Genomic DNA, 23,196 nt, shown 5'->3' on the forward strand with positions numbered 1-23,196 from the left:
TGTGAGACCTTTAAGAGATATGAGGTCAGATCTTCATCCTTTGATAAAATTGTCTTGTAAAGCTTATTCCTTAGAGATATCGTCTGAACTGTAGTGCTAACTAAATACAATTTCACCTACTTGTCATATATTGCTTTAGATGTGCCCAAATTTGCAACAAAAGGAATGAGATGATCCTTAATGGATTCAATGAGAATCCTTTGAGCCCTCACTTCTCCTTTCATGTACTTGGCCCATTCTTGAGTCTTATCCTTCTCTGGTTCTGCAACTTTGCCTAGAACATGGTCCATGACTTCATTTTCTACAAGTATCAAGTCTTTTTTTCTTCCATGCTTGACAGTTTGTTGATTCATCAAGTTTATTACCTTGCTTACAAAATGAAGTCATTTGATTTGAAGATTGAGCCATAAAGAATAATGTAGTACTTGACTAAATGGTCTTCAAATACCTTGATGCTCCCAAGCCTACCAAGTGACTTCAAAGATGAAGTCATTTGATTTGAAGATTGAGCCATAGAGAATAATGTAGTACTTACTTGACTAAGAGGTCTTCAAATACCTTGATGGTCCCAAAACTTCCAAGTGACTTCAAAGGTGCCTGGAACAATGGTGACTTCAAGCTACTTCAAAGATTGTGCATGATGTTCCTAGGATTCTTGATGCTTCCTTATATGATGCCTTTTATAAACATGTTCTCCAAAGAACCTTCAAAAATATAATCTTCCAAGAGAGATCAATGTTCTTTTTCAAGATGATGATGTGTGAACAAGAGTCTTCAATGGAAGAGTAGTAGCCTTCCTTCAAGATGATCCTTTTAGAGTCTTCTTCCTTGTCTCCTTCCTTATATCCTACTTTGTGTCCTTATATCCGTCCTTAAGTCTTATGTCTTTCTGCAAATGATGTCCTTTAGATATCTTTGATGAATGACTTCTCCTTATGCCAACAAGAGTGATCTTCAAGCTACCTTCTTTTCACCTTAGGTTTGATACCATGTTGAGAAATCGATAGGGGCAGCAATTACGGTGATTTCTCTTTACTTGATAATTGCTTGTGAAGTTATGTTGGCTTATTTTTACTTTATTATGCTCTATTCATCAAACAATTACCAAAAACCATAAATAATGAAGACACAAATAGACAATGGACACAAGATGTAGGCTCCAAGCCAAAGCAAAACCCCTCTTCTTAGAGAATCAGATCAAATAAGGAATCCAAGGCCCAAACAACAAGATCAAGACCCCCAACAAGACTCAAGTCAGTCCTTCTTCCAAGCTCTTCCAACAAGTCAAAGTTAACTCAAGTCAACTCAAGTCAAAACCTTCCAAATCAGCTCCAACTTCAGATTTTCGGCCCCCGGCAATAGAAATTCGGACTTGCAATGGATCTGCAACTTTGGCCCCTGCAGTAGCAACAGAAACTTCACACGTATGAAGAAACTAGGGCAAAAACTTTGATTTTCTTCCTCCTTAGACATTGCTTTCTTGCTCCTCCTCCTCTTGAATTTCAATCTTCTTTACCTAGAGATCAAACTTGCTTGTTGTGTGTTTCAAATGAGGTCGGATTGTCTCTATTTATACACATCCAGGAGGTCGAATTACCCCTTCCAAAGCTGACTTGGTCCGGTGGGTACAATAATTACATTTTTGACTCAAATAAATTTTTCTTTATACTTTCTTTTCGAAGTCTAGATGGGACTTGACTCTAATACAATAGTTTGACATATGAAAAATATTTTTTTGACTCAATAAAACCCTAGAAGCATGAAGAAGATGCTTGACCTAGATGACAAATCAAATTGAGCATGAAACCCATGCCTATAAAATCATTTTTCTTTTTCTTCTTTTGATCCTTACATGAAATATACAGTAACATAAGTACAATAGCAATTATGAAGACCGCACCTAGTTACATTTTCTAAAAGTGACTTCACTCGGGAGGAGCTAAGGATCAGCCTTGCAAAAGGTACCATCAGGAGTAGCAAGGGACCGAAGGTGGAAAAGGAAGAGACAATCGTAGCTCTTGCAGGTAAAGGGATGGCGAAGAAGGGTCCCAATCAGGGACAAGACTCAAAAGGAGGAGAGGAGAAGAAAAAGGACTTGTCGAAGGTCAAATGCTTCAAATGTGGTGAATTTGGTCACTACGTCACCCAGTGTCCAAAGAGGACAAAGGACAAGAAGGGGAAGCAGCAGAGAGTAGCTTCGGTAGAGATTGACGAGTTGACTTCTAGGTTGGAGGAATTCGCATTGATAGCGACACCTCCAGATGGAGGAGGAGCATTATGCTTCAGAGACCAGTATGGGCAGGGTCCTTGGATGAGCAGCAAGATGTCTACATCAGATCATGTAGATGTTCACATGGATTAGTACCTTTGCTACGATGGCCCACAATCACAATAGCAGGAGATCAATATCGTAGGCGCAATTCGTTATGCGAGAGACAGTGCAAGGTTAGTTGCAATCAAACATTCGAGAGACAATGCAAAGCCAATTGGGCGCAGTCAGATTCTCAGTAGACAGTGCAAAGCTAGTTGCAGTCATAACTCGTGAGACAGTTGTAGAGCCAATCACAGTGGCACAGTAGATCTATAGAGATCAAGTTCCCAGTTGCAATTGCAGAAAATTTGTATGATTGGAGGAGGAAGTGTGAATTGCCCAGTTGCAGGTTGTAGGTGCAGTTCCAGCCAGAGTAAGACTCCATGTTGGAGTTTCCATCCAGGAGAGACTTCCCAGTTCTGTTTCAGAGGGAGATCAAGTGAGATCTGACTCACTATTGCAGTAGTTGTCATGGCAGTGCAGGAGCAGCAGCAGTATGGGTAGTGCAATAGTAGCACAGCATGGTTCAACGACAAAGCTAGCAGTGAATCAAAGTTTACACAGCAACTTCGTGGATAGTGAGACCTGTTGTATGATAGATGTCAAACATCAGCAACACGGGATAGTCCAGCTACAAGGTGTGTGATGGGTGTAGTGGAGAACACCTTCCTTGCTAAGAGGGAGTGTTAGTTTATGGTAGCAACAGACAAGTGTTCTAGTCTCAAAAGATGCTAAGAGACTATGGAACACAAGATCTCAAAACCCAAATAAGGTTTCGTGAGATAAGCTTGGGAACCAACTTAATTAAATTAATTTTTCATAATTAAATTATTTCCTAAATTAGGAAAAGTGATAAATTAAAGTTAATTAATTAAGGATGTTCGAGATTGCTCTAGAGACTTCTATTGGTGAATTCTAATTGATATTAGTTATTGATGAAAATTTAATCATGGTCATTGAAGTCTCAACGAGAGATTATAAGAGCAACTCGAAGGGATGGAGAGTGACACGTAGAGCATCAATTATCTTGGCAAATCAAGCTACCCAGTTCACATATTCATTGAGGGCAGGTTCGAGCCAGAGGGAGAGCATCAGAGAGAGGGAACAGCAAATAATTTGGGAGCATGATTCCTAAGAGTTTCCCAGTGAATTTCCAATGCTGGAGTGGCAGGAAAAGTGAGGCCAAAATTCATCTACAGGGAGATCGTACAAGCAATGTAAATAGTCATAAACCCTTGAGTGAGTTGCCAAAAGAGGGTTGATTAAGTTGTTGGAGGCCAGATTAACTACCAGGAGACAGAGCAAGTCACTTCTGGAGGCAGAGGGAGGCAGGACAACTCACTTTGAACCAATTTCCAAGCAGTGTGAGTTATTCAAAGCTAACAATGCAAGTTCCAGGCTGCAGTGCGAGTAGCCAGTGTGGGGTTCGAGCAAGCCGAAGGAGGTCAAGTCCATTAGCAGGGGAGATCCTTGATCTCCATATTACTTTGCCAGTATATTTGTTTAAGGATTGCCAATTGGGCATCTAGATTGTAATTATTCTCCAATTGTTGCATAATAAAATAAGCCCTCATCTGCTACATCAGTTTTCCCTTCGGGGTTTTCCGAGGACTTTTAGTCCAAAAATATTGGTGTCTATTTTTGTTGTGTGCATTTATTTCTCAGTTCCTGATTTTATATTTCACAACGTATTTTTATTGTAAAGAATGCATCAGTGATTTATTCGTTATTTGTCGTAGACAAATAAACTACTAGTCAGTTAGAAGAATAAACTCCAATTGGCGCATTCGTGGAAATTTCACATGGTATCAAAGCATGATCAGATCAGGGGCTCAAAAACAAAGGAAGCAGTTTTGTGCAGTTTCAGAGGGAGATTTGAAGCATAAGTTTCTAGATTTGCGCAAACCATCCAGGCAATGCGAATTGTTGGGGCAAGAAAATCGATTTCCAGATCCGAGGAGGAAAAGCTCGATTCTCCTCAAAGCAGTGGCAGCAGGCAGTGTGGTTGTCGGGAAGTGATTCCAATGAGCAGATCAGTGACTTCACATAGTAGATTTGGGCATAGAAATTTGTAGCAAGGGTTTGCAGTTGAAGATCTACGCAAGGCAAAAGGAAATTCGTGATTTCCAGTAGCAGAAGGTCGTAGCAAACTTGCTAGTTCAACCAGTGCGTACCTCATGAGCAGAAATACGAGTGCCAGATTCTGGAGAAGGACTTTCGGAAGGTAGACCGAATTGCCCAGTGGAGGAGTAGCAAGCAATGCGAGTGCCAAAGGACTTTCGGAGGTAGGAGAGAGCAGATTGACGCATTCTAGAGGGAGTGTGAGTAGCAAAAGGAAGGTTGATCAGGAAGGAGAAGGAGATTTCCAATACTAGTCAATAGGTTATTTGAGTTCCGCATAGATGGCCACAACAGGGCTCAGAGATCAAGACAAACTTGACGGAGCTTCTAATTTTGGCGTTTGGAAGGCCAGAATTCAATTCATGTTGGATGAGCATGGTTTGAAGGAATTCGTGACAAATGTCATCGCAGAGCGAACAGATGTGCAATAATTGGCTACCTTCAAGAAATAAATGGCCAAGACGAAGAGGATGGTCCTAAACGGGGTTCGAGTTCACATTGTCCCGCATATTAAAGACAAGAATACGGTAAAGGAGATGTGGTATGTCGCGATGAAGTTGTACCATAATTCACTAAAGAATCAAAAATTTATTCTCAAGAAGCTGAGGATAGTTAAAATGCATAAGGGTGAGGATGTTACTTCCTACCTCACGAGGATTCAAAGAATTAGAAACAAACTTGCAGTTGTAGGAGAAACCAACAAATAGTGAGTTGGTGTGCACGACCCTCAATGGGTTCTCCAATGAATGGCGCACGGTCATCCAAGTTTGTTATGCAACCAGCTCACAAAATAGAATAAAAGATAGATCAATGACTTCAAAATCAGCCTCTTCGAGGAGGCAACCTCCTTTACATTATACAAATGAACAATTTTTGGATGATACAAATGGCAAGACCTCCTTTCTATATATAGGAGTCTAAGGGGTCACAATATAATCAGAGTCGACATAACAGTAATAATGTAAGGGCACAACAATAACAATAAGGGGCTACAATGACAATAATAATAAGGGAATACACTAGTATTATAGGGACCTAACATGCCCCTCTCCTTCAGAAAAGTGTTGTCCTCAACGCTTGAGTAGTTATGGATGCTTCTATATAAAATTCTCATCCTCCCATGTGGAATCTTCAACGGATAAGTTCTTCCACTTGATGAGATTCTCTGAAATTGATCGATTTCGTAGTTGTCGAGTTCTTGTTTCAGTGACTGCTTTAGGTTCCAATATGATTTTTCCTTCCTCGTCAAGTTCTGGCAATATTGTTTAAACTGGGAGCTTGTCACCTATAACCTTCTTTAAGCATGAAACATGGAAAACTGGGTGCACTCGAGAAGATGCAGGAAGTTCCAATTTGTGTGCCATAGTACCCATCTTTTGCAACACCTTGTACGAACCATAATAATTTGGTGATAATTTATTATCCTTCTTATAGCTTGCTTAAGGGACATTTGTTTGTATGGTTGTAGTCGTAGAAATACCCAGTCACCTACATCAAAACTTCTTTCCCTGCGATGTTGATCTGCTTGTTGTTTCATTCTATTCTGTGCCAAAGTCAGGTTATCCTTTAAGAGTTGGAGAACTTTTTGTGATGCTCGATGTGATCTTCCACTGGTTGAACCTTAGAATTTTCTCTTAAATATGATGTGTTGGACTATGGATGATATCCATAAAGTGCCATAAATGGGGTCATTTTTGCTGCAGTATGGAAGGAATTGTTATACCACCATTCAGCTAGAGGCAACCATTTGACCCATTGTGTTTGTTTATCAGATACAAAGCAACGAAGATATCATTCCAAACATTTGCTCACTATCTCAGTTTGTCCATCAGATAGAGGATGATAAGACGAGTTATGCGTTAACCGAGTATCGAGACAAGAAAATAATTATGTCCAAAAATTTCCAGTGAAAATAGGATCTCTGTCGCTTACAATAATCTTTGGGTTTCCATGTAGCTTTTGAATTGTTTCCATAAATGCAGTAGCAATTGTACTGGCTTTAAATGGATGAGATAATGCACAAAAGTGTGCATACTTGGTAAGTCTATCAACTACCACCATGATGACACTCTTTCCTTCGGACTTGGGTAAACCTGTGATAAAATCCATTGAAACCTCCTCCTAACGTTGACTTGGAATGGATAAAGGTTGTAATAGACCTGGGGTCTTAATTGTCTCAACTTTATTTTGTTGGCAAACCAAACATTCTGCCACAAACTTTTGAATATCAGATTTAAGGTCATCCCAAAAAAATTCCTTCTTAACCTTGTGGTAAGTTTTTAAAAATCCTGAATGCCCTCCTAAGGGACAGGTGTGCAATTCCAGAAGAATCTTTTGTTTGAATCTTTGTACCATAACGAATCATTTTTCCAGCTAAATGTATCAGATGTACTGGGATCTTGCTGCAACTTTTGAATGAGTTCCCACACTTCTTCATCATTCTTCCATTCATCCCTTGCTTCGTTTATCCAATCTAGTTGGATAATAGAAATGGCACAAAGCAATGCTTCCACATCCTCATCCTTTCTTGAGAGTGCATCTGCAACAACATTTTGCTTCCCTTTTTTGTAGATGATTTCAAAGTCATAACCCAACATCTTTGTGACCCATTTTTGTTGTTGTTCTAAAGATAATATTTGTTCTAAAAAGTATTTAAGACTATTATGATCCGTTTTTACCTTGAAGTGCCTTCCCATTAAGTAAGGTCGCCATTTCTTAAGTGCATGTAGTATTGCCAACATTTCCTTCTCATATATAGCTTTATGTAAATACTTTCCTTTGATTGGACGACTTCCAAAAGTCAATGGGTCTTTCTTCAAGCATTAAAATAGCACCAATTCCATTTCTTGAAGCATCACATTCCACAATAATGTTTTTTGTGAAGTCTAACGTAGCTAAGACCAATGCTTGGCACATTGTCTCTTTAAGATGTTCAAAGGCTTTCGTTGCGTTTGGAGTCCAAAAAAATGCATCTTTCTTCAGTAATGTTGTTAGAGGTGTTGCTATTCTCCCATAATTCTTAATAAACTTGCGATAATACCCTGTAAACCTGAGAAATCCTCGCAGATGCTTTATGGATGTGGGGATTTTCCATTCCTTAATGGCTTTAATTTTGCTAAGGTCTACCTTAACACCTTCATGAGATACAATATGACCTAAATATTCCACATCTTGTACTCCAAAGAAACATTTGGATGTTTTTGCATATAATTGTTTCTCCTCCAATAGTTTGAGCACTCTATCAACATGTTGAACATGATCCTTCCAAGACTTGTTGTAGATTATTATATCATCAAAAAATACTAAAGCAAATTTTCTAAAGAAGGGTTTGAAAATGGAATTCATCAAGCCTTGAAATGTAGAAGGTGCATTGGTAAGGCCAAAAGGCATGACCAAAAATTCATAATGCCCCTCATGAGTTCTAAATGTTGTTTTTGGAATGTCTTCAGTCTTCATTCTGATTTGATGATATCCTGAATGAAGATCCAAATTGGTGAAGTAAATTGATCCATGTAATTCATCAATAACAAGAATGGGAAATTTATCTTTAATAGTGAGTTTGTTGAGCTCCCTATAATCCGAAGACATGCGCCATGATCCATCCTTGTGCACCAATACTACTGGAGCAAAGAAAGATGACTAGGTTGAATTATACCAGCTTCTAATATTTCTGCAACCATACATTCAATTTCACTCTTTTGGCCATAGGGATATTTGTAAGGCCTGATGTTTGGAGGAACATTTCCTGGAATCAAATGAATAGTATGATCATGATTACAAATAGGTGGAAGGCCTTTGGGAGTCTCAAATACCTTGGAATGATTGTCCAAGACTTTTTGAAGATCTAGAGAAATAGACGATTTCAATGTGGGAACCTCTAGCGAACATAATTGTGCAATTACGCCACATTGTTCTTTCTTTAGAAGCTTTGTCATACCGTTCGAACTGATTCTCTTTCCCAGTTTCCCTGTGATGCCCCTTACTTCAACTTCCTTTTCTTCTTAAAAAAATTTCAAGAAAAGTTATTGAAAATTAAAAGCTATCGTACCCAAAGATTGTAGCCATTGGACTCCTAGTACAACATTAGCACCACCCACTGGAATGGAAAACATTGGACTATTCAACACATTCTCCCATGGATAGCTTGATATTATGGCACTTTCCAGAGCAATTTATGGTTCCTCCATTTGCAACCATCATTTGACACTCTGGTGCTAGATATAGGAAGCATTTCAATTCCTTCGCTATCTTACAATGAACAAAATTATGGGTACTGCTCAAATCAATCAACTATTACCTTTTTCTTCTTGATATGTCCTTTTATCTTGATACTTTGAGGAGTGGTAATTCCGACCAATGCATCACAAGATATGGTCGGATCATTTCTTCTTTCTCTAGGGTTTGTTCCCAGTGTGTATCCTCTTCTTTTGATAATTCTTGTTCATTTTCTTCTTCCTCTTCACAATCTATGTAAAATAATTTCTTCTCGGCACACTTATGACCTTTAGTGTATTTGCTATCACAACTATAACAAAGCTTTTTTGCTCTTTTTTCTTCTAATTGTTGTGGTGTCAACCTTGTAGGTTGTGGAAGGCTAGGGGCAACAACACTTCCATCTTTATGGTTGTGATTAGTAGGCTTCCTTATTGCCATAATTTTGCTTTCAATTTTTCTTGCCAACCTGAATGCCTTCTCCAATGAATCAAGTTCCCAAAGGCAAACCTCATGTTCGATGCTATCCTTTAAAGTCCCTATGAACACATCAATCCTATATTCCTCTAGAATATCTTTTGCCCTTATATTCAATTTTTGGAAGTCCTCAATGTGCTCCACCATTAAACCCTTTTGTTTGATGTGAAAATTCTATCACTACAACATCTGATATACTTTTCCTACTTATTCTTCAATAAGTTATTTATGAAATTCCTTTAATAAACATTAAAATAAATTCTGCTGCAGATATCACACCGTAATAGAGAAACAAACGCATGTACAAGAATCAACACATTGACACAGATATTTTGGACAATAGTCCCTGGAAAAACCCAATGTTGGAAAACCGGTGTAACAAGGGAGGATTTTATTATTCAGCAATTCTTCAATACAACATAGTGCCAAATTGGCTTACCCACAGAGAGAAAATTTCTCCAACACTTCTCCTAGTCCCAGCGTCAGCTTGGCTGACCTCTGCGTGGCTCCTAGACACTCTACGTTAGCCCCTACTTGACTGCGTCAGCCCTGGGCCTCTCTACGTCACCCACGCAAACCCTCTAGTGACTGCGCAGTCTCCTGCTGCCTCTGCATCTACCTGAAATGCCCTATGTCTGCCTCTCCTACCTCAGCGGTGGTCTCCAGTGGCTGATCCCTTCTCTATGTTCCGTACTTGCTGCCTCTTGACTGCTCACCAGACCACTAGTTCGAATTTCTCAGCTAACCCCGCTCCAGAAATTGAATTCACTGGTCTCCCTCAGTGTGTCCTCCAAGTGACCCTCAAGCCTCATCTTATACTTTTCTCGTTGACAAATCAACAGAAGTCTCTAATCAATGGCTAAGATTAACTCTCGCTTGATCCATGACTTTTGGACCCTTTTAACACAGTTTTATATTAATTCACATTAACATTTTATTTTCCCTAAGTTTAGACTTAGGGACTTTATTAAAAATATTAATTATTTTAATATCTCTCAAATTGTTTAGAATCTGCCCAAACCATTTCTAGGTATTGGAGATCTCATGTGATTTAGCCTCTCCACCGATTTCCGTGGCTAGATCACATCCGATGCTAACCCAAATCAACACTCCCTCTTAGCGAGGATTGTGCTCTAGTAATACTCTTCACTGGGTATCACCCTGATCATCCGGCATCGGTCCCTATGTTGATGTTAAGCATCCCTGCCCAACATCCTTTGCACTGATGCATCCTGTACTGCTGCCCATGGCTCTGCTATTGCCACTGCTGCATCTGTATGACAACTCCCTCTGCATTCGTGTTGCTGCTAGTCCTTTCTCCTAACACTGCAACTCCATCTGCATCTGTGTTGTTATCACTCCCATTTTTGCTACTAAAACGGGTTCTTTACCATCCCCATCTTTTCCCTGAAGTAGTCAAACTTTGTCCTACCAAGGGCCTTGGTTAGGATGTCCGCCACCTGTTCTCCTGTAGGAGTGTAACTCAACTGTACAGCTCCTCGTTTGACACAGTCCCTAACAAAGTGACACCGGATATCAATATGCTTCGACTTATCATGAAACACTGGATTCTCAGAGAGCTTGATGCAACTCTGATTATCACACATGATCCTGGTCGCCTCCATATTCCTTCTGAATAGGTTCACAAGCAATTTTCTAAGCCATATGGCCTCACACGAAGTTGTGCTTGCTACCATATATTCTACCTCAGATGAGCTCAGAGCCACGGACTTTTGTTTCCTACTGCACCAAGAGGTCATTCTTAATCCAATGTTTGAACAGTACCCAGAGGTACTTTTCTGATCCACTGAACTTCCTGCCCAATCTGCATCAGTAAATCCACTCAATCTGATATCCTTACTCCTGGTGTACAAGAGTCCATAATCGACTGTTCCCTGTAAATACCTGAGAACATGTTTGGTTGCTACCCAATGCGCCCTCTTCAGTTCCACCATGAACTGACTGAGGGTGTTGACAGCGTAGCAAATGTTTGGCCTAGTATTGACCAGATACATCAAGGACCCTATGAGTTGCCTGTATTAGGTGGGATCAACATCCTTGCCTTATGATGCATCAATCTTCTTCCAGTTGATGATCATTGGAGTAGCCATGTGTCTACAGTCCTCCATCTTGAATCTCTTCAGGATTTCTGTAGCATATCTCCCTTGCCCAAGGAAGATCTCTCCCTTTTGCTGCCAAACTTCCAACCCTAGGAAATAATGCATTCGTTCCAAATCCTTCATATCGAACTTTGTGGCTAAATTCTTCTTGCAGCCCCGGATGAGCTTGGATGATCCTGTCAAAAAGAGATCATCCACATACAATACTAAGATTAGCGACTCATTCTCTACAACCAGATAGTAGAGATTTGGATCTGCGTCACTCTTGACAAATCCCATCTTCTGCAAGTAGCCATCGGTTCAACTATACCATGCTCTAGGTGCCTGTTTTAGCCCATACAAGGCTTTCTTCAACCTGCATACATGAGACTTCTTCTCATGTATCTCAAAGCCCTCTGGTTGTTCAATGTATACCTCTTCTTCTATTACCCCGTTCACAAAAGTCGTTTTGACATCCATCTGATGAATCTCCCATCCCATCTGAGCTGCAAGAGGTATCACGGTCCTAATAGACATATACCTGGCTACCAAGGCGAAGGTCTCCTCGTAGTCAACTCCTTCCTTTTGAGCATACCCCTTAGCCACAAACCTAGCATTGTATTTCTCAACACTGCCTTGTAGATCCATCTCGAACCTACCACTAATCTGTCTTGAGGCCTTGGCACTACCTCCCAGACATCGTTCACCATTATGGAGTTGTACTCCTCTACCATCACCTCTAGCCAAACCTGATGTTGAGTTGCCTCCTTGAAACTAGCAGGCCCCCCATTCTGAGCTACTAATGCCTGATATCTATCTAGTTGTTTTCACTCCCTCTTATTGTTTCTTGGCACACCGATGAAGTCCTCTGCATCTAGCAGAATCTGACGAAGTTCCCTGCTAGTTCTTCCTCTGCCAGTAGGTGCTTCTATTAGCTCCTCCTCCTCATCCTGAGAATCTTCCTAACCCGAGGAAGAATTTTTTACTTCCGTTGGTTGAAGAGGCTTAACCAGCGGCTCCTCTTTTGACTGCTCCTCGGAAGGCATCTCACGAGATTTTCTGAAAGCCCTGTCCTCCATGAACTTTACATCTCGTCGAACTACTACCTTCTTGCTCCCTAGAAGATAGATTCTGTATGCCTTAGCGTTCTCGCTATATCCCACAAAATATCCCTTTTCTGCAGTTTGATCCAGCTTCTTCCTCTTTTCCTCTGGTATGCGGCAATATGCTAAACTCCCAAATATCCTGAAATGACTGACTTCAAGTGTCTACCCGGTGAAAACTCTCTGGAGTAATCTTGCCCAACGCCCGATGAGGAATCCTATTCTGAACATAGATTGTTGTGTTGCATGCTTCCGCCCACAGGAATTTCAGCATATCCTGATCATACATCATGGACCTAGTTGCTTCTACAATAATCCTGTTCTTTCTTTCTACTACTCCATTCTGCTCCAAATTGTAGGGAGTTGTCCACTCTCTTCTGATGCCCTCCTTAGCGCAAAAATCAGTGAAGTCTTTATCGACATACTCTCCACCATTATCTGAGTGCAAAACTTTTATTTTCTTCCCAATCAAATTCTCCACCAGAGCCTTGAACTCTTTGAATCAACATAAAACCTTGTCCTTGGTTTTCAGAAAATAAATCCAAGTTTTCCTTGAGTGGTCATCAATGAAGGTAAGGAAATACTCGGCACCACTGAGAGCCTTGACGGACATAGGTCCGCAGATATCTGAGTGTATCAATCCTAGTACACTCTTGGCCCTATGTTTGCTACTAGGAAATGCTGCCTTGGCATACTTTCCTAGAGGATGCAGCCTTGACGGACATAGGTCCGCAGATATCTGAGTGTATCAATCCTAGTACACTCTTGGCCCTATGTTTGCTACTAGGAAATGCTGCCTTGGCATACTTTCCTAGAGCGCATCCTCTGCATACATCATCTCGTTCCGTACTCAGATCCAGAACTATTGTTACAGTGCTCCTGAGAATTCTCAAAGCTCCATGGTGCAAATGACCTATTCTTTTGTGCCATAGTTCATTCAAGTCCTTGTCTCCATCACTGCCTATTAGTGTCATTGGTGATTCTAGTTGTAATCTATACAACCTGTCACTTTTGATCCCGATCTGCACTTTCTTTTTCCAACTCGGGTGTTTGACGTATACCTTCTCCTTGATAAAGTAGACGTCATAGCCCTTGCCTTGAAGCTGCGACACAAAAAGTAATTTCATCCCCAATCCTGGCACATGCAGCACATTTGTAGCACGAAACCGTTCTCCCGATTCTGTTTGAAAAACTATGGTACCCTTCCCTACTAGAGTACATTTTGTCTTATTCCCCATGGTGATCTGAAAGTTCATCTTCTCTTCTCGATATTCTGATAAACATTCCCTAATTCCCATCATATGCCACAAGGCTCCACTGTCTATATACCACATTTCTGATGATGCAGAACTAGTCATACAAGCTACTTCTTCTTCCAGCTTGGAAGCCAACATAGAGAAATCGAAGTCTCTTCCTCTTGTGCAATATTCTGAAAATCTGTGTGAGTTCGCTGACGTGGATGCCTCTGCATCGTGGTCTCAACCCATGACTGATTTTCCCTTCCTGTCTCTAATTACTTGCTCTAATACCATGTGAAAATTCTATTACTACAACATTTGATTTACTTTTCCTACTTATTCTTCAATAAGTTATTTATGAAATTCCTTCAATAAGCATTAAAATAAATTCTGCTGCAGATATCACACCGTAATACAGAAACAAACATGTGTACAAGAATCAACACATTGACACAGATATTTTAGACAATAGTCCCCGGAAAAACCCAGTGTGGGAAAACCTGTGCAGCAAGGGATGATTTTATTATTCAGCGTTTCTTCAGTACAACAGGGTGCCAAACTAGCTTACCCACAAAGAGAAAAATTATCCAGCACTTCTCCTAGTCCCAGTGTCAACTTGGTTGACCTCTGCGTGGCTCCTAGACACTCTACGTCAACCCCTGCTTGACTGTGTCAGCCCTGGGCCTCTCTGCGTCACCCACACAGGCCCTCTAGTGACTACGCAGTCTCCTACTGCCTCTGCATCTACCTAAAATGCCTTGCGTCTGCCTCTCCTGCCTTAGTGCTGGTCTCTAGTGGCTGATCCCTTCTCTCTATTTCATACTTGTTGCCTCTTGACTGCTCACCAAACCACTAGTTCAAATTTCTCAGCTAACCCCACTCCAGAAATTGAACTGACTGGTCTCCCTCAGTGTGTCCTCCAAGTGAACCTCAAGCCTCCTCTTACACTTTTCTCGTTGACACATCAACAGTCGAGATTAACTCCCTAATCAACAGCTAAAATTAACTATGGCTTGATCCATGACTTTTGGACCCTTCTAACATAGTTTTATATTAATTTACGTTAATATTTTATTTTCCCTAAGTTTAGACTTAGGGACTTCATTAAAAATATTAATTATTTTAATATCTCTCAAACTGTTTAGAATCTGCCCAAACCATTTCTGGGTATTGGAGATCTCATGTGCTTTAGCCTCTCCACCAACTTTTGTGGCTAGAGCACATTCGATGCTACCCCAAATCAACATTTGAGATTTATCAATTAGCTAAAAAATGTGTCGCTTTTTGTATCCTCATAATGTGTTATCACTTCTTCCGTAAAAATTGCCCAAGTGACAATTTGTTTACGAGAGCAAAGTCATCGATACCATACAAATTGATTGGGTTCCAAATATAAAGTCGCAATGCGTACCTTTTGTGTGTTTTGCACATTATGGAGATCGAAATATTGCTCCATCTGTAGTATCCATGTTACGGGATCCTTGCCATCAAACTTCCTCATATCGATCTTTGGAACATGGTGGGTCTTCAATCCAATGTTAGAGTCTATGAAATCATGACTAACATTTATTTTGTTCTCATTATGAGTTTCCTCTACTACCTTTTCGCCATTAGGAAGCATTTCTTGTAGCAACTTTGCCAAACCTCCTTTCAAACCTTCCATGTCTTTCTTCAAATCTTCAATGTTTACTTCTAAACCATCAATCTTAGCTTCCACGCCATCCATCTTATAGCTTCCATGCCATTCACCTTAGTTTCCACGTCTTTCTTTAAACCATCCATCTTAAGCTTCTGTTACATTTTGTGAAAGTGAAATTTGTTGCACTTGGTCTCGTAATTTTGATATAGCATGTTGCATTTCTTCCTCTTCTTCATGAGTCATGCTAGAGCTTTCAGGTTGCTTACCAGGTGTTTCCATTTTCTTTCGTCGGGGCATCAATTAATGATAATTATGCTTCATTATGCCCTTTGAATTTCTTCCACTAATTTTTCAAACCAAACTTATGCAAAATTTTAAAAAGATTACACACCTTTTTTCGCTTTGTAAGAGCTCGATATTGAATCTGTTGTATCTCTGTAATTTCGGATCTCCAAGGTCTGAATTTTCATCCTGAGGTAGCCCTCTGAGTCCTCTTTTCAACCCCGCAAATCTGATCAAGGTTGGATTCTCCAAGAAAGATTTATTCCAAATCTCCCACAATGACCTGATTATAAACTAGTTCAATAGATCGAACTTGTACAAAGTGCCACGTGTCACTATTTCGACCTTCGAACCTGGAAACGATACACAAAAAACTACAGTCTGTCTGTTTTCTGTACCTTTTTACGAAATTTCAATTTGATGCTCAAAGATAAAGTTATGACGATTTTCCCCAGGTCACCTATTTGAGATATAATTTGGGAGCCTACAAAAACCCTAACTTCCTTGGATCATATCTCCAAAAATATAGCGAGACAAGATCTGAAATTCATACCCAAGGTTCATCACGATTTCTGTTCAGATGGGTTTTAATTTCAGCTTTTGAAACTTCGTAGAAAAAAAGTTATAGCGAAAATACCACGATGACCTGTTTGAAGCAGCAAAACCCTAGAATATAAAGCTCTGCTACCAAATGTTATGCAACCAGCGCACAAAATAGAAGAAAATATACATCAACGACTTCAAAATCAGCCTCTTCGAGGAGGCAACCTCATTTACATTACACAAATGAACAATTCTTGGATGATACAAATGACAAGACCTCCTTTCTATATATAGGAGTCTAAAGGGTCACAATATAATCAGAGCCGGCATAACAATAATAATGTAAGGGCACAACGATAACAATAGTGGGCTTCTATGGAGCACAATAATAACAACATGGGCACAATAATAACAATATGGGGACAACATGGGCACAACAATAACAATAAGGGGCTACAATGACAATAATATTAAGGGAATACACTAGTATTATAGGGACCTAACAAAGTTATTTATGGGCGAGACACACTTCCAGGATGGGAGCGCCTATGGAGTGACTTCACTTAAGAAGGGCTAAGGATCAACCTCACAAAAGGTACTATCAGCAACAGTAGCAAGGGACCGAAGGTGGAAAAGGAACAGGAGAACATAGCTCTTGCAGGTAAAGGGAAGGCGAAGAAGGATCCTAGTCAGGGACAGAACTCAAAAGGAGGAGAAAAGAAGAAAAAGGACCTGTCAAAGGTCAAATGCTTCAGATGTGGTGAATTTGGTCACTACATCACCCAGTGTCCAAAGAGAAAGAAGGACAAGAAGGGGCCGCAACAAACAGCAGCGTTGGCAATGATTGACAAGTTTACCTCTATGTTGGAGGAATTCGCATTGATAGCAACAATACCTCTAGATGGAGGAGGAGTGTGATGCTTCAAAGACCAGTATAGGCAAGGTCCATGGATGAGAAGTAGGGTGTCCAAATCAGATGCAGTAGTTGTTCACATGGATCAGTCCCTTTGCTATGGGGGGCCACAGTCATAGTAGCAGGAGATCAGTGTCGTAGACAGAGTCAGTCATGCGAGAGATAGTGCAAGGCTAATTGCAGTCAGATATTCGAGAGATGGTGCATAGCCAGTTGGGCACAGTCAGATTCTCAGTAGAAGGTGCAGAGCTATTTGCAATCAGAACTCATGAGACAGTTACAGAGCCAGTTGCAGTGGCATAGTAGATCTATAGAGATCAAGTTTCCAGTTGCAGTTGCAGGAAATTCGTGTGATTGGAGGAGGCAATTTGAATTGCCCAGTTGCAAGTTGCAAGTGCAGTTCCAGCCAGAGTGAGACTCCATGTAGGAGTTTCCATCTAGGAGAGATTTCCTAGTTCTGCTTCAGAGGAAGATCACGTTAGATCTGACTCGCTATTGTAGTAGTTGCCATGGCAATATAGTGATAGCAGCAGCGCAGGGGCAGCAGCAATATGAGTAGTGCAAGAGTAGCAAAAGATGGTTCAGCTACCGAGTTAGCAGTGAATCAAAATTTGCGCAACAACATGGTGGACAGTGAGACCCAATTGTATCACAGATGTCAGACATCAGTAGTACGGGATAGTCCAGCTACAAGATGTGTGATGGGTGTAGTGGAGAACACCTTCCCCGCTAAGAGGGAGTATTAGTTCATGGTAGCATCGAACAAGTGTTCTAGTCTCAAAAGATGCTAAGAGGCTAATGAACACAGGATCTCCAAAACCCAGAAAGGGTTTCGCGCGATAAGCTTGAGAAACACTTTAATTAAATTAATTTGTCATAATTAAATCATTTCCTAAGTCCAACTTACGAAAAGTGGTAAATTAAAGTTAACTAATTAAGGATGTTTGAGATTGCTCTAGAGACTTCTATTGAATAAGTCTAATTGATCTTAGCCGTTGATGGAGATTTAATCATGGTCGTTGAAGTCTCAAAAAGAGATTATAAGAGCAGCTCAAAGGAATGGAGAGTGACACATCAAACATCAGCTATCTTGGCAGATCGAGCTACCCAGTTCGCAAATTCAATGAGGTCACAGTTCAACCCAGAGGGAGAGCATCAGAGAGAGAGAGTAGTTGATAATTTGGGAGCAGGATTCTGAAGAGTTCCCAATGATTTTCCAGTGTCGGAGTGGCAGGAAAAGGGAGGCTGAAATTCATCTGCAAGGAGGCAGCACAAGCATTGCGAATAGCCAGAAACCCTTGAGTGAGTTGCCTGAAGAGGATTGATTCAGTGGTCGAAGGCTGGATTAGCTTCTAGGAGGCAAAGCGAGTCACTTCTAGAGGCAAACAGAGGTAGGACAAAGCACTTTAAGCCAATTTCCAAACAGTGCGAGTTATCCAGAGCCAACAATGTGAGTTCCAGGCTACAATGCGAGTAACCAATGTGGGGTTCAAGCAGGCTAGAGGATGTCGAATTCATTAGCAGAGGAGATCCTTGATCTCTAGATTATTTTGCCAGTATATTTGCTAAAGGATTGCCAGTTGGGCATCCAAATTGTAATTATTCTCAAATTGTTGCATAATAAAATAAACCCTCATCTGCTACACCAATTTTCCCTTCAGGGTTTTTACGGGGACTTTAAGTCCAAATATATTGGTGTCTATTTTTTATGTGTGTGCATCTATTTCTCAATTTCTAATTTTACATTCCGCAACGTATTTTTATCGTGAAGAATGCATCAGTGATTTATTCTTTATTTGCCACAAACAAATAAACTACTAATCAGTTAGAAGAATAAACTCCAATTGGTGCATTCATGGAATTTTCACACTAAGCACTGAGAACAATTGTCGAACTAAAAAATGATCTGACCATCCCAATTCAATCTTCTGTGGAACCTTACACTTACTTGATACACATAAGATGAATAGTTATCGTAAGACTTAATTCTATTGGCATCAATATTTTTCGAAACGTAAGTCAGTTGCTTTTATTCACTAATAGTATAGATACATTAACTAGTTGAGATGTCCACTCTTATGATTTGGATATCGATAAAGAGTTCTTGTGACCTGATTTTCCCTTATTATGCTTGTGGTGATTTCTTGATTTACTTTACTAATATTGCTTGATTGATCGCTAGATCTTCACTTGGAATTACGATCATTTGTACAACAACCTGTGAGAATGTTTTGACTTCAATTGGATCAGCGTCTTTGTGAGCTATGAAATTAATTAGGTCTATATTTGTTCCATTTTCCACAAGTTAGACCTTTTTACTTGAAGACTTCGATGCTTCCATCTAGTTAAGTTGTTCTATTATGTTTTCCAACAACTTTTTATAACTCTTAAGCTTCTTAATTTGCTTAAATAGATTTTGAATATCATTTTTTAACGCGAAAGTTCTTTGCTCCCTGGATTGTTGAGTTTATTCTCAATGCTTTTATTCCCATCTTTTAAACTTTTGATTTGTTTTAATAGCATTTGATTAAGGTTTTTTAGGCACAAATTTTCTTCTTCTTTCTCTATTAGATTCATTTTTATTTTCTTTCTTGAGATCTTCCTTTTCTTGTTTTAGTTTTTTATTATATTGATTTGTATCTTTTGTTTTCTTGACCTATACAAGTAATTTTCAACTGTTGACTCTTTGACCCTTAAGTGAAAATTTCTCCCATCCTTTCTGTTGACTCTTTATAATTATGGTCTCTACATTGATCTCTATTTAAGCCTTTGCCATGGGCTGCCTCTTCGTCTGGTCCTGATGATGAACCACACTTATTGGTTTGAAACGCGTCAGCCAAAATTTTCTCTTATGTGATTTCTACCGAAAGACTTTTCTCAATATCTTTGACATCTTTATATTTCTTTTCTAACACCTTTTTTTGTTGAAGTTTATGAGTTTGTCCTCTAATCATTTTGTTTGTATATGTGTATTACCTTGATATTCTTCCATAATAAATAATTCCCACATATTGGACAACAGCATTTGTAATTTTTAAGAGTCGAAGAATGCTTAAATTTCCTTTGGTTTTCTGTATATACATGGACATTAGGAAGCTCCAAATCATAGTCATCTTATAACCTAAATAATAAGCACTGGATGCAATCATAATAGATTTGCATATTCCTAAAGCCCTGTAAATTAAGTAGGCTCTCTTCATGGGTCATCAATGTTTTGATAGAATTCGAGTTGTTGAAAAAATAAACAAGTAGGTACCACTACCTACAGTTTAAAACAAATACCCACAACTGTAATTAATAATTTGATACTATTAAAAAAATCTGAGATACCACAAATAGGGGGGCACTGCTGTGTAGAATGTACTGTACAGTTACCTACTCTATCCCCAAAAAAACAGAATTCACAGACTAATAGTTATAAATCAGAATCTAAGCCCCAAAAACGACAGAGGAAAAATTATCCCCAAAAAAACAGAATTCACAGACTAATAGTTATAATTCAGAATCTAAGCCCCAAAAAAGACAAAGGAAAAATTAAACCCACCAGAGACAGCATTGAATGTATTTGAAGCCGGTAAGCAAACTCTGGATTGAAATTAAGTGGACAACTTAGTTCTTGCCACATCCGTTATTTTCCAAAATTCATATACCAATTAAGAATAAATTGTTCTACAGCTTCTCATTCCAAAAAATTAATTTGAACGAGCAAACAAACTAACCTGGCTGCAAATGATTGTTCATTATTCTCCACCGATCTTTGTCTCTCCGAGTGGAGTTTCCAAGGTGCTAAACTGTTCAGCAAGCGGCGAGTGGCATAGCAGAGCAGTATGAAGGCAACTGCAAGCCAAGTAGCACAAACACATACACATCGACCTCCCCCTCTAACGAGTTCACCTGGTGAACAGTCCCGGACCCCGCCTGCCAAGCCCGGTATTATCAGATCCATCCACATCCAATCCACGCCTCCAACAATAATAATGGTATTCCCCTCTTAATTTGACTCCAAAAAACCCACGCAATTGTGAACAAGAGAGGAAAATGCCGCTGAGCATATAATTGTGAACAAGAGAGGGAAATACTGCAGAGCCTATAATTGTGAAAAAGCGAAGAAAATGCTGCAGAGCCTATATTTTATTATGTCCCTGTCACTTGACGGCGAAAACTCCGTCCCTGCATTGATGTATAGTAAACAACGGCGTCACGTTGGACGTAAATTCAACTGGCGGTAGAGGGAATTTCTGAGTGACATCTCGAAGGGAAACTGAACTTTAGCCGAAGGTGGTCTTTATAGGCTGCATCATTTATGATGGTATTAATGAAGGAAGGAACGTGTGGCCGGGTGATTCTATTTATTTGTATTTAAAATATTCTCATTCCAAAGATATGATTTTTTATTTTGGCGTCGGGCTCACCACATGTCCCCCTCATAAGACAAAGAATAAAATCATAGAGAGTCCAATTTCAAACCCAAAAAAAAAATAGAAAGTTTAAATTAATTAACATATAAATTTGTATTAACAATATAGAAACTTTAAATTGATTAACATGTAATTTTATCTTATAGAAAGTTTAAATTGATTAACATGTAATTTTATCTTAATATATATTTTATTTTAGCATTGAACTCATCGCATCTCTTATCTCTTATATAAGATAAAGAATAAATTGCAAGTCCCCTCACTGCAACCTTTAAATATAAAGAATAATAAATAAATAAAAATAAATATTAAAAAATTATAAATAAATATAATTATTTTTAAAAATATAAAAAAATTTAAATAAGTTAATAATTTTTTTTAAATATAAAAAATTAACCTATTAAAAATATATAATTTATTTTACTCATCATATCTCTCAATATGATAAAGAATAAATCACAAGTCCTTTATAATAAATTTCAAGTTCCTTTATACCTAAAGATTCATAAATAAACATGTTATATCTCTCAATACATAAGATAAAGAATAAATCACAAGCCTCTCATAATAAATTACACCTCTTATTTTCATTTGGATGACACCTCCAAATTAAGGTATAAGGATTCACAAATAAACATGTTTAGATTTTCATCTGAATGACACTTCTCCAGTTGAGAGAATATAATAAAAGGTTTGAGTTTGATGGGTTAATATATGTTTTACTTTGATATTGGATTTATCATATTATCTCATATTTAAAATAAAGAATAAAATAAAATTATAATTCTAGTTTTTATAGGTAAGAATTCATAAATAAATGTATTTATAATTTTTGTGGATTATACTTTCTATAATAATAATAATTCGAAGAGAACACAAGAGAAAGTTAAGGTTTATTAAGCTATAAATATTTTCTTATTTTAACATATAAGGTACTTTGGTATTGAGTTTAGCACATTACCAAACACCTAAGGCAAAGAATAAATTACAAGTCCAACATGTGTATACAAAGGTCACAAATAAACACATTTAAAATCATATGTAAGAATTCATAAATAAATACATTTAGAATCTCTTTTAGATTACACTTTCTATAATGATAATGGCTCGAAGAGAACACAAGAGAAAGCCAAGGTTTATTAAGGTATAAATCTTTTCTTATTCTAACATATGAGTTACTTTGGCATTGAGTTTAGCACATTACCAAATACCTAAGGCAAAGAATAAACTACAAGTCCAACCCGTGTATACATTTAGAATCTCCTTCAAATGACACTTCCCAAAATTATTATTGCTTGGAGAGAGTGTTGGTTTGTTGAGATGTAAATATTTTCCGACGATGATTGTGGCTTATGTTAGAATAATAGTTGTAAGGGGGTGTGATTGCTTGGAGAGAGTGCAGGTTTGTTGAGATGTAAATATTTTCCAACAATGATTGTGGCTTAGGGTAGAATAATAGTTGTAAGGGGGTGCGAGCTTTTAAAGTGTAAGTCTTTCTATCATGCATTTTGAATTTTAATTTATATACATATTTCTTTGAATATTAATTTGCATACGCAACCTCAATTGATAGTTCTATTTTGGGTAGATTTTACAATATTCTCTTGAATATTAGGATTAATAAATTCCAAAATTCATTGAGTGTACCTTCAAAACACACATTAATTTGGCTTTAGAATCTAGTAACAATGTCTTCAATGCTTATGTTTGGATTGGTATTTGTGTTACTTTAAGCAGAGGTCTTTTAATTCTAATTATGTTGAAAAGGAGAATATCGCTAGATATAAATTTTCAATTATAAAAACATCACATTTTGTTTCAGATTTAGTTCCAATCACAA

The 23,196-nt window shown here is 38.6% G+C and overlaps 1 protein-coding gene across 2 annotated transcripts in view; it reads right to left on the bottom strand.

Moving 5' to 3' along the window:
• LOC149168576 (uncharacterized) overlaps positions 1-21,233 on the bottom strand; it is a 227,373-nt gene extending 206,140 nt beyond the window's left edge. Inside the window, exon 1 of one of the 2 annotated variants that reach the window (XM_089428316.1) lies at positions 20,658-21,233. In XM_089428316.1, coding sequence (XP_089284442.1) covers positions 20,658-20,890 — 233 coding nt within the window. In that variant the 5' untranslated portion in view covers positions 20,891-21,233. The remainder of the gene's footprint in view (positions 1-20,657) is intronic. The other variant, XM_089428315.1, reaches the window with a different exon arrangement.
• Positions 21,234-23,196: the final 1,963 nt, after the last annotated feature.

Source organism: Pinus tabuliformis, chromosome 4_2 (assembly GCF_031772625.1).
Source record: "Pinus tabuliformis cultivar Carrire ecotype Pingquan chromosome 4_2, CPIR1, whole genome shotgun sequence".
Lineage (NCBI taxonomy): Eukaryota > Viridiplantae > Streptophyta > Pinopsida > Pinales > Pinaceae > Pinus > Pinus tabuliformis.